Here is a 12,082-nt window from a genome sequence, read left to right as displayed (position 1 = left end):
TAACTAAAAATTATTCAACAAAAAGTGGAACAGACAGAAAAGAAAAAAGATAATGTCCTTTGTTTGTGTCTGTGCTGCATTTTGGAGGATTTTGGAGGAGTTTTCAAAACAGATGATGCTGATAACCTTAAGAATTGATATAAAAGATAAATAAGTGTATTGTGTCAAATTAATAAGTTGAATATTAAAAAGTGAAAGATAATATGCACACAACGGCCAACGGGAACAAATGAAGTGTAGGTGTACAAAAAATAACCTGCAATCTTTGTAGTCGGTGTTAAAGCACTAATTAAATACAAAACTGTGGAAACTGAAGAAATGAAATGGAGAGAAAAAATAAAATATGATCATGTCACATGGAACAATACAAAGAATCCCTGTCAAATGCAGTTCAAGTCCAGAGGAGTGTTAAAGCCATCCCAAACTTGTAATCAGTCCCTGGCAAATAGGCAATCACAAGTCTTGACAACTTTCCTTAAGAAAGTCCCTGATTGATTATAATTTGCTGTTCTTTGATGTCAATTACTGGCAAGGATGTAAAACGTTAATGACAGTAGTTAAACCGAAAAGAGGCGAGACCAGGTGCCATTTCACCACTTTTAATCATTACTCTATTTCACAGATCCCAGCCACGGCTACTTAAGCCTATTTTACCCAATGTTAAATAAAAAACAAGACCTGGAAATGCTGTTTAGAGGAAATTAAAATTAAGGCTGAGCCAGATAATGAGTACGCCTTCCAAACAATTGCCTAGATGCTCTAAAGCAATGCTGTAGAATTCCTAGTAGCTAGTGATTCAGGTTCACTGAAATTTGGACACAAATGAAAAATGGGCTCGACCTGTTAAGCCAGATTATCATTACCTCCTTGTCCTTCAGTAATACATCTCACTTCTTGTTGTAGTCACAGAAAAAACAGTGTACAACAAAGTAACAGCATGCCCTCCAGCTATTGCATGGCTAAATCTATTCAGGCCACGCAGGGTGTTACCTTTCTTGCCGTTTCACCTTCTCTCGTTCTTTTTTCTGTTCGCAACAAGTGCCATCATTTGAGGGGAGGATCGTGTTTTCTTCTACACATGGAGTTTATATTAGGCCCAGTTATTTTTTTCCTCTTCTTATGTAGGAAACACAAAGTCGTGTTGGAAGAGCACAGCCAAAGCAGAGTAAAAAAAAAAATCACAGCATCCCACCGTGCTATTTTAAGCATCAGTCCCTTCACAGTTTCTCAGCAACTACGGAACAATGTTAAGAAATCCCCCTCTGTGTACTTTCTATATGAGAAAGGCAAAGGCTAGAGCATTGTAGACTGAGAGGGGAATCGTTTCTCCAGTTCTTCCACGATGGAGCTCATGTTTGGAGTCGGCAGAATCTGTGGTGGTGGAGGATCCTCTTCACCTCTGCCACCTCCTCCCGTTTCTTCTTTTCCTCCTTCTCCTTCACCTCCTGCTGCTGATGCATCCAAGTAGTCGAGAGAATCAAGAGAATCCATAGAGGCCCGACTTTTCATGACCTTTTTGAGTGGGATCTGTTTCTGATCTATCTGGCTGAACATGTTGGCCACAGACTTCTCAATGTCTGCAATGTTTTGAATGTTCTTTAAGATACCTTTAAGCTCTTTACGCGGAGGTTCAGGCTCCAAGGGTGGGGGCGGGGGTGGCCTGAGCGAAACAGGCCGCAGGGCTGGCACCTCTGAGAGGGATGGAAGGACAAAGGTGGATGGACGCATGACTGAGGGTGACAAAGGGGGAGGAAGAGGTGGAGGCGGTGGAGGAGGAGGAGGAGGGGGAGGCTGTGCCTGTGTTTCTGTATGGCTAGAGTGAGATGAAGCAGGAGGAGGGGGAGGTGGGGAAGGGTGGTGTGGGGGATGAGATGAAGGGGGGAGAGGGGCTGAGGTAGGAGGTGGTGGAGGTGGGCCTGGAGGTGGTGGTGGCGGTGCTGAGGGAGGATCAGGGATAACCTCTACATGGACCTGAAGTCTGTCTTCTCCACTCTGGTTTTCTGTTAAATTTGCCCCAAAGCGCCGCAAGACGGGAGGAGTTGGCTTGTGACTTGGAGGAGGGGTCCCTCCATCACTGTGAGTGACAATAATACTTGGGGGACCCTCTTTAGTCTGAGCAGTTGGGATATTAAGAATAGGGGTGTGCTTGTGATGCTGAGGAGAGTCTGGGAAAACAGAAAGTAGAATATCAGGCGACAAAGATCCTCGTGAATCCCTGTTTTGTCTTTGCCTCATTTCCTGAAGTGCCTGCTGCTCAAATTGCCTGGCTTGTTCTTTGACTGTTAGCTTAGGTTCCAGACTTTGGCTTCCCATTAAGTCTGAGTCCAGTCCACGGTCAAAGCCTGAATCCAGACCAGCATCTTTACTCTCTTTGAATTCAGCCTTTAGAAGCTCTAGCTCCCATTGCACCGGATCCATGACCACCTGGCGTCTCAAAGCATCATACATATCTTTTCGATGTAATCTTGATGGTAGGGTCCAGCTGTGCCCGCATCCAGATCCCCATCCGCTGTCACTGCCTCCAGGGGAGCTGAGCCTTAACCAAGCTTCCCGAAGACCTTTTCTGGAAGGTGAGAAATTCCCTAGAAGGTCTCTTCTCCTCTGGCTTCTTCCAACAGTCTCTGGGCTACTCAAAGTCCCATCTTCATGGTAGATGGGATTTTTAATAGTAAGGGGGTTTTCATCAGAGAGAAAGGTGATGTTGGACTCTGATTTGGGCAGGTTGTTGAGCACGCCTCCATTGGCAACGCACTGACGATGGGCAGCAATTGCTCGTGTGGCAAAATCTGAGATCAGACGTTGGCGATCACTTTCATCCAAGCTGCCACCACTCCCACCACCACCTTCATTTGACTGGCTAATATGGAGATGAAGGGAAAAATGAAGAACAAGATGGAAATGAAGTGAAACATAATTAAAGAAAGTATAGATAAATGTGAGGGAGGAGAAGGTGGAACAAATGGGAAAATATTTCATAAATAAGTCAAAATCCTATAGCAGAGGAAGATATCTACTGAATGTAACTTAAATAAATGGACAATAATGCATAGAATAGTAAAATAAAATATTTTATAAAGGGGAAAGACGACTGAGGTGTACAGAAGGAATGGTAGAAAGGGAGATAAAACAATTGAATGTCTGCTAAAGCGGCTTGATAAAGGACATGAAAAAGGACTCCACGTTAACAGATAAATGAGGATGGGAATGAGAGGAAACAGGATGGATCTTAAAAGTAGCAACAGAATTTATTTTTGTGCTGTTACTATAAGGTCAAGAGATCGTTTGCAATTAAAAACAGTCTTGAAACACAAAGGAAAAGAATGCAAAGACCAGATTTCTATTTACTAAAAGTGGTGCACTACAGTGCACAATGCATTTCAACTGTAAACAATACCAGAAACTGTGTGCCAGTTCTGAGAATATGCGTGTTAAACAGTTAAATGTGCCCTTGAGAAATCTCTGTAAAAAGTTGTAACTCCGTGGCTGCTTGTATACTAAGGCAGGCAAATCAACTTCACTCATCTATGAAATGTGCAATTAATCTACAGCAAAACAAGTTGGCTCTATGGTCTCCCGGCTTCTGATACACATAAAACAACAGTAACCACAGACTACCTACTACAGGCACAAGACTACAGCAAGAAAATCGTCACAGCTGTCAAACTGGCCACAGACGTGAAGCAACCAGCTCTGTACTCACTTTTGTCTGTCAGTCATGAATAAAGATGGTTGGGTGAGGGGAAAAAAAGGACAGACATCAATCAACATGAGAACAGCAAATATTGAGAGAAGAAATGATAAACAAAGCTAAATTGTTCACTGAAGTAGTGAAATAAAGCTACAGTAGTAAAAAAAAAAAAAGGTTGATAGAACATATATAAAGGTATATGTCATATTTGTTATCTGTTTCACCATTTGACAAATAACCTTTTCGCATTAATCTACCCTCTAATGTTCAGTGGTGCATGTTTGCTTTATTGCCCTGTGCCATTTTTATGATGCACACTCACACCTGAAAGATGCTTCATCCCCTGAGTGCCATCTATTCCTGTGCACAAGGGGTATTATTTGACATCTATGGGAGTGAATAGAGAAGATTTCAAACCAAAACTTGAGTGGTGACTGTGCCACTGCTTTTGATATTTATCATTTGCTGCAATTTCTGAAGAACTAGGAGAAATTAAGAAACATTTTATTTGTGTTCATTCCAAATCTTGACAGTTTTTTGTATTTCTCTTAGTTGCTTTGATGTAAATATTACACAGGTAATGATGTTAATTTAATTGTGACTTTAACATTTTGTCTTTTATAGCAGATGCTGAAGGTGTTAAACTGTCATTGAATAGAAGTCATTAACTTTGGGGAAAAAATACCCTTCAGAAGCCAAGTTGGTATGGAAACAGCAAATATTCCAGTGAACAAACCTGAACAAAAATAAAAAATACTTTTTACACTACCACTATGAGGTTTTTATGGTTTATGCTTCAAATGCTGAATGTATTACAGACGAGCTAGATCTGAATATGGTCATCTTATAATTTTAAGCACATTTTATTTGTTAATACTCTTGACTTAGATAAAGATCAGATCTCATTTTAAGAAGTTGGTAGCATTATGTTTAGCTTAGCTAAATATTAAGACTTGATGTTTAAAACATGTTGTTTTATTTGTTGTTATATATAAATATAAATTGAAGAACATTTAATTTTTTCATGAGTAAAAAAACAACAAAAAGACATCAAAACACAAGCTTTTCACAGGATAAGCCAAAGGTATTTCAATAGAAAAGCTTTCTTGAAAAACGGTCTGCTGAGCAGTTTAATTATGAATGTAAAAAACAAGTTTTATATTCTTAGGGAATTTTTTAGTTCCTACAACACTGGAGTGATACAAAATACACAAGTATCATGCAAGAAATCCCAAACTGCCTATTTTGTGAATAGATCCACCTACCCAACCACACAAAAGACCTTCCCCACCACAATTAAGTATGCTCTGCAGCTTATCAATAGAACTAATTATCACCCAGGGTGGTCTTTATAAATTATGAGCTGCATTTATTTCAGTTATCTCATATCCAAGTTAATTTCCTCACACATTTTTCAGAGGATCATTTGGGCTGGTTAGTCTCACATGCACACACACTCTTGCACACAGTTGGATATCCCTTGTTGTCATTTGGAAATAGATCCTGCCATCTTGCATATGAATTGCTCTCATGTTAATGGGAGTAGGGACGCATATCAAGGACAGGCAGGAAACCGGTGATGCATGTAATGTTGATAAGGGTTCCCCTCAATTTCTTCTTAACACTTCAGTAAGAAATGAACAGTTAACCATTTGTGTCCCAACTTCAGTGAGTGTGTGTGTATGGCTGCAAAAATCGCCTGATAAAAGTCATTATGGTGTGTCTACATAGGTCACCATTGCATTCTTATTTAACGAAACCAAAGCATATCAAATGAGTACAAGGAGCAGCAGGAGGATAAATTATACACAATTTGCTTGAATCTGCACAGTAATAGAGAAGCTAGTGAAGACAATATGACTGAATTGCACAATAATAAGCAACTTTTTGAGTCAGCACAGAGTAGATGTGCAACAATGCCCTTGAGCACCGGTAGGAGTTGAGATGTAGGACAGAATTAAGTTTACTAGTAGTGGTCCCTGGCCTTGTGATTACCAATGCTACAATTTCAAAAACATCCAAATTACTTTCAACACAAACATTCAGAAAACTCATTCCAAACTGTTGTGAAGCCTGATAAAGAAAAAGGTCTTTCTGAGAGGATAGATTCAAAGGACTGAAAGTTAGATATTTTATGAAATACCTGCTGAAATGCTTTACTTATGATTTTTGTGCTATTGAAAGGCACCAATCGATGGGAATCTTGAACACAAGAGGCTGCACTTAAAGTAAATATTTTTCTTTCACTGACCTTCATTTAGCTTTAGTGTAGTGATGACATTAGTATTCATAACATCAATCAAACTGACAAAGGAAAAGCTGAAAGTCAGTGAACTATGTGAAGATAAAATTGCAGGGTTTATCTACAGTTCTCAATGTATTCAAAAATCAGAGCTTTGTTTGGTGTTAGTTTGATGCGGGGTTACAAGGCTCTGTCATGTCTGATTAATCCCAGATTGTGTAATCTCTACATAATGCCAGTTTCTCTGCCCACTACTATGTCTGTACACACACACAAAAAAGAGCAAACTCACAAACATCTGAGGACCCTTTAGGACACAGTGACAAGAAAAGGTTGTGGAATTTCATGGTTTTCTGCATGAATTTGTCATAAAATGTGATCTGATCTTCATCTAACTCAAGAGTATTAACAAATATAATGTGCCTAAAAATTAACACTAACAATTCTGATTTTTTATGGCTTTATTGAGAACATCTATAAAAACCTCATAGTGCTAGTGGAGAAAGTATGTGAACCCTATGAATGAACTACTGGTCGACCTGATTTGAACTTAAGGCTTGCAGAAATGTTCTTTTTAGTAACTAGCAGCGGTTTCCTCTGTGGCGTCCTGCCATAGACACCCTGCTTGTTCAATGTTTTACCTACTGCAGACTCATGAAAACAGATGTTAGCCAGTTCCAATGATGCCTTTAAATCTTTGCCTGTCACTCAGGGTTGCTTCTTTACCTCCTTGATGTGGAGTTCATTGGTGTTCATTGTGCTCTTAGGGTCATTTTGACTGGCCGCCCACGTCTTGGTAGAGTAGCCACAGTCCCAAAGTGTCTCCATCTGTAGATTGTTTGTCAACTGTAGACTGGTGAATTTCTGAAGTCTCTGAAATCACTTTGTAACCTCTTCCAGCTTTATGTAAATCAAGTAAATCATTATGTAGATCCTCTGAAGGCTCCTTTTGGCGAGGCATGGCTCACATAAGCGTATTCTTCTTGTGCAGAGCAAACTCAAAAAGTTTGAGTGGTTTTTGTCAGTCAAAGTAGCTCTAGTCTACACCAACAAACTAATTTTCCTAACAAGACTCCAGGTATGCCAGCATCTGACTCCATTTAGCACCATTACTCCTAGGATTCACATACTTTTTCCTCTAGCACTATGATGTTTTAATGGTTTTTCTTAATAAAAACATAAGAACTGAATTTTTTGTGTAATTATTTCAGGCACATTATATTTGTTAAACCTCTTGACTTAGTTAAAGATCAGATCATATGTTATTATTTATGACAAATTAAAGCAGAAAACCACAAAATTCAATGTCACTGTATATTATTAATGCACCCTGTAAATCCTTGAAAATGTTTCTAGGTTGAAAGTGTTTTGGAGTGTAGTCAATCCAAAAAAACTGAGTACTAATGTTGGCAAGACTTTAAATTGAGTTGCTGAACAAAGTTTGCCGATCAGTGACCAGATGAACACCTTTACTCAATAACGTGGTTGTGTTTACTCACACGGTGCACTATTAAATAAACTGCATCACAGTTAAGTACTGTATGAGGATATAAAAGCCCTATTTCTCGTGTGGTTACGCTGTGTTCATGGAATATAATTCATTTTTAGATTTTGGTGTTGTTCACTTCCCGCTTTCTTGTAATATTGAATAATGTAATATGTTGAATCAGTGTTTCTATTATTAGGATGTTGAGTCATAGCAACTGGGATTCTTAGTTATAGAAAGAAAAAAAGAAGAAGACAGGAAAGAAATGCTATGACTTACCTGATTGTTTAATTGCTTAATTGTTTAACCCACATTTTCAAGTGGTGTTGCATGATGAAGCTATCTATTTAAAACACATTTTATAGCAAATTCTGGCACTTACACTTGTATTTGGCTGTGAGAATGGTCACTAGTCCTCTCCTAACTGTACAAAGTTTGTGTTAATATTAACTTACAGATAACTTTAGTTGTGTATGACAACGCATTGATCCAGCCTTACTATCTATTTGATTTATGTTGTATTCTTCGCTATCAGTATAGTTTTGTACAGTACACTAGACTTTGCCTGGTTGCTTTAACATGTGAAATGTGTTATGTGGGATCCATAAAGCGTTATCTTATTTTATAATATCGTTCATCATTGGCTATTCAATCCTCATTCAATGGAAAAGAGAAACTGGGAAAAACTGTTTTGTATGCTTTGTAAGTAATACTAAGGTTTTTATGGAAATTCAGAACACAGATACATTTGCAGGAGCATCTACCATAGCAGCGATTAAAATGTAGGGAAATGTAATGTTGTGGGACTGACTGCATGTGTGGACACAACAAAGCCTCCCAAGCAGAAAAAGGCACACTGCCAAGAGCTGAAGTTTAACAGCCGCAGAAATGTGAGTGATTTTTTTTTTTTTCCTCTTTTTTGGCTCACCAGTGTAAATGCCACTTTCACACTTCACTTACATGGCATTGTCACCCAGCTCCTCGTACAGGTTGTTGGCAGTGCCTCCTCCAGGTTTGCCTGTTGGCAGTGCCATCTGGATTCGGGTTTTGGCACATTGCGCTTGGCGTCTGGACACAGAGAGAAAATACAGAGTTGGACATCTAAAGTTAGGCTAAAATCCTGACTTATAAAAGAGGAAGAGGGATCCTTGCACAAACATGCAAATCTAAACATATTACTCCAGTTCCTAAATCTCTTCACTGGCTTCCAGGACAACACAGGAATAACTTTAAAATTCAACTGCTGGTGTATGAACCAATTAACGATTTGGTTTGGCAGGTATATTACTGATAAATTGTGCTCTGTATAATTTGCTTTTATGCCATGTTTTAAAATGTTATATAAATAAAATTGACCAAAATGAAAATTGCCAGTTCAATATGTTTTCCTACATGACTTTGTTAATATTAACCACTCCACAATACAGTGTATATGCTGAAAGTGACAATTGCTTGAATTGAATTTCCCTTCAGTTTCCAATACTTCCCAAATAACTGCTTTCATTATCATTATCGAGTGCCTGATAAAGTTTGGAGAACAGCAAAAATCAAACGTCTATTTCTTGGTCATGTACTGAATGTATACTTCATGTTTTAGTTATGTCCAAAACCACTGCAGTGTAAATCTGCGACATGATAAAACAAAGGGTAAAAGTAGAGAAAGTAGTAGGGAAGTCTGAAAACCCGGCTAATGTGAGTTACACAGCAAAATTTAAGAAATGCTTGCTGACATTAGACATTACAAACTAATGTTCATAGCAGACCAAATAAGGCTGTAGCAGCAAATTCCCAGAGCAAACCGGCTATAGTGTTGATTCTCATAGATCAACACACAGAGACATACTCAAATAAAAGCATCTTTAGTAGACATTTACTGATTCCATGTTGTACAGGATTCATTTGTTTGATTGTCCACTGCCCTGTTCCACCACCCTTCCTGATCTCATTCATTTTATTGTACATTGAAAGTCAACAGACTAATCAGAAAAACGGCGTCTATGGAGAGGCCTCACATGAATATTTTAGTATGGGAATATAAGAAGCAGTACTCACTCTTTGAATCTGGTGGAGACAGACGCAGTAGATGGAAGAAAGAGAAAGAGAGAAAGATTAGTCATTATTTAAACCATCAATCACACAGTACCTTTTGTTAGCCAGGAATACTTATTGCAATTTACAAGCAAAGTCAGACAATTGGTCTTCATTATAGTCATTTAGCAACAGAGACTAGTAATTATTATACTGATGATTTCTTCTATCAAATTTCCTCTCCACTCCTTTCCTGAGATGACAGAGTCTCTCCAAAATGCACTGATCCAGTTTAAATGTGTCTGCGCGCACTTGTTTATGTATACTTTGGCGACGGGTGAAATTAATAGCTTTTCACGGTGGTTAGCTAAACAAACTATTAGAATTTGCTCTGTGGGACAGGCTGCAATGCTGAATCATCTAGGAAAGTGAGTGGCCCAGGTGATAAAATGATAAATGATGCCAACAGTCTCTGTGGGAAAGTCCCCTTTGTCTATTTGTCCTGCTGTCGGCATGGTCTTCAGAAATTAATATGTTTTCTAGACGGCCTGTTTTCTCTGTTACCATTGCTAGTGTGAAGTCAGATTTTCTATGTTAGACCAACATGTTGAGGACCAAAATAAAGCACAATGACCTCAAGTCTAACCCATTTCAAATGGACATTACAAAGAGCATTATAAGTTTTAAAAAGATTTAATTCATTTAAATTAATATATCAAGATTTAGTAGCTACGGAGATAACAAAATAACCTACTTCACTAAGCTCACAGGAGAGGTACAAAAAAGGATATGTAGTAAAAGAGAAGGGTTGGGTATTGATGTGAGGCTGACATCTGATAATCACTGAGACATTCACAGGTCTTTATACTTGCTGACCTCGCTACCCTGTCTGTGGCTCTAAACGCCCGCTGTTACTAGTGAGCACAAAAATCTTTAATCAAAAACATCTTGTTTCATTTTTAAAGGTCTCTGAAATTTCCTAAAACAGATGGAGCTTTAGTTATTTGCAGATCAATACCCGTTTAAGTGTTTACAAGTATTTATGACACAATTTTTGTGGGCTTGATTGCAGATTAATGGTATTTGTCATGTTCATTGTAAGGTCAATGAAACACTGTGGCTAAATTGCATGTTTCAATAGTTTTGGGACAACCGTGCACGTCTATGGCACAAAGGAATCAGGTTTTGCCTACACAGCTAATAATTGTTAGAACAATGGATCAATTAGCTTTGTTATTTTTATATAATGGTTGAACAAAAGAAAACAGCAAAATATTACCTGCTTCATTCTTTATACACAGGTCCATCAGAAACACAACAGAATGCTTTACCCTAAATAAGTCATTCCTGAGTATTTACTGTAAGTTTAAATAATAATTTCACTTAAATTCATACTTACTGTCTATAGGTGATAATAACAATAAGTATAGCAGGGACACAGCAGATAATGATAATAACTGCCAGAGCCAGCAGTGCTCCTTCGGTGTAGCCTACAGTCTGTGCAGCTTTCTTCACGGTGGTCACCACTACGGGGTTTTGGATCTCCAGAATCCGCCCACCAGGAGGGAGGAAGTCCTTAAACTCTTTATTGATGTCCAAGAGCTTACCATCAAGAAATCTTGGGATGAGAAACAAAACAATTTTACTGAGACCTTTTATAGTGGCCAATAAATATGCAGGTTAGCCTGAATTACACAGTGCCAATAATGCCAACATCAAGTCAGATGTCAAAAATCAATAAACTGGTCACTATAATTTGGCCAATCTCCCGCTAAGATGAAAAAAAAAAAAAAAAATATATATATATATATATATGTGTGTGAATTATAAAATAAAAACAAGCCCTCTCACTTGCTATAATAATCTTATTTGTTTGCAAATCCTTAATTACCTTCTCCCCTTTAAAGGGGCTCCTACTCAAAGTGTGGACTAAATAACTACATAAGAACTCTTATTGCCTGTACAATATGCTCACTTCAACTTCAACTTCACACTTTAAAAAAACTGAATCCAATTAATTTAGAAATTAACTGCATTGTAATTTAGGTCTCACTTTACAATATAAAGTTTTTGGAGAGCTGCCATTTTGCTTTTCATTGGATTGGTTGGCAGGGTTCTTACTTGTAGAGCTCCTGTGTGTTTACAGCTCTATTTGTCAGCGGGTCAATGGCATAAATCATGAGGTCGGATCTAGTGTAGTCGTCCTGATCCATTGCATCACCATAGCGATGGGGCCCGATGGTTTCCACGACAACCTTTGCTCCCGTTATCTGATCTTGGACGTAGTATTCTATAACACTGAGGATTAAAAATTATGTATTTTAATTGACAGGTTAGACAATATGAATCCTTCAGCCTCCCCCCGGTCACAACACACACACCAAATAGACACACCAACCACACAGATATTTTTTCATCCTGTCAGGTAGGCAGACTCATGCTGTGCAATATCGATTTTGGTCCCGCCAGAAACACCTGCTCACAGCAGGAACAGTCTCACTGGAGTGTGTGTCTGTGTGTGCATGTGTGCGTGAGAGAGAGTGTGTGACAGAGAGAAACGACGTTAGGAGCTTTAAAATATCATGGTAAAGTTGTATGTGTGTGTGGCAAAAGTAAACTTCAACCTAAATGAGCTGCA

General features: G+C 38.5%; 1 protein-coding gene across 1 annotated transcript in view; it reads right to left on the bottom strand.

Annotated features, from left to right (window-relative positions):
* Positions 1 to 1,293: 1,293 nt before the first annotated feature.
* LOC113156348 (protocadherin-15-like) overlaps positions 1,294 to 12,082 on the bottom strand; it is a 121,763-nt gene continuing 110,974 nt past the window's right edge. Inside the window, exons 32-36 of the mRNA XM_026351433.1 lie at positions 11,566 to 11,742; positions 10,844 to 11,062; positions 9,469 to 9,477; positions 8,377 to 8,484; positions 1,294 to 2,857 (exon numbers count right to left, since the gene is read on the bottom strand). Of these exons, the coding sequence (XP_026207218.1) occupies positions 1,294 to 2,857; positions 8,377 to 8,484; positions 9,469 to 9,477; positions 10,844 to 11,062; positions 11,566 to 11,742 (2,077 nt within the window). The remainder of the gene's footprint in view (positions 2,858 to 8,376; positions 8,485 to 9,468; positions 9,478 to 10,843; positions 11,063 to 11,565; positions 11,743 to 12,082) is intronic.

The sequence above is a fragment of the Anabas testudineus genome, chromosome 19, assembly GCF_900324465.2.
Source record: "Anabas testudineus chromosome 19, fAnaTes1.2, whole genome shotgun sequence".
In the NCBI taxonomy this organism is placed as follows: Eukaryota; Metazoa; Chordata; class Actinopteri; order Anabantiformes; family Anabantidae; genus Anabas; species Anabas testudineus.
The sequence above is the reverse complement of the archived record's forward strand: the minus strand, read 5'-3'. Positions and strand labels throughout refer to the sequence as shown.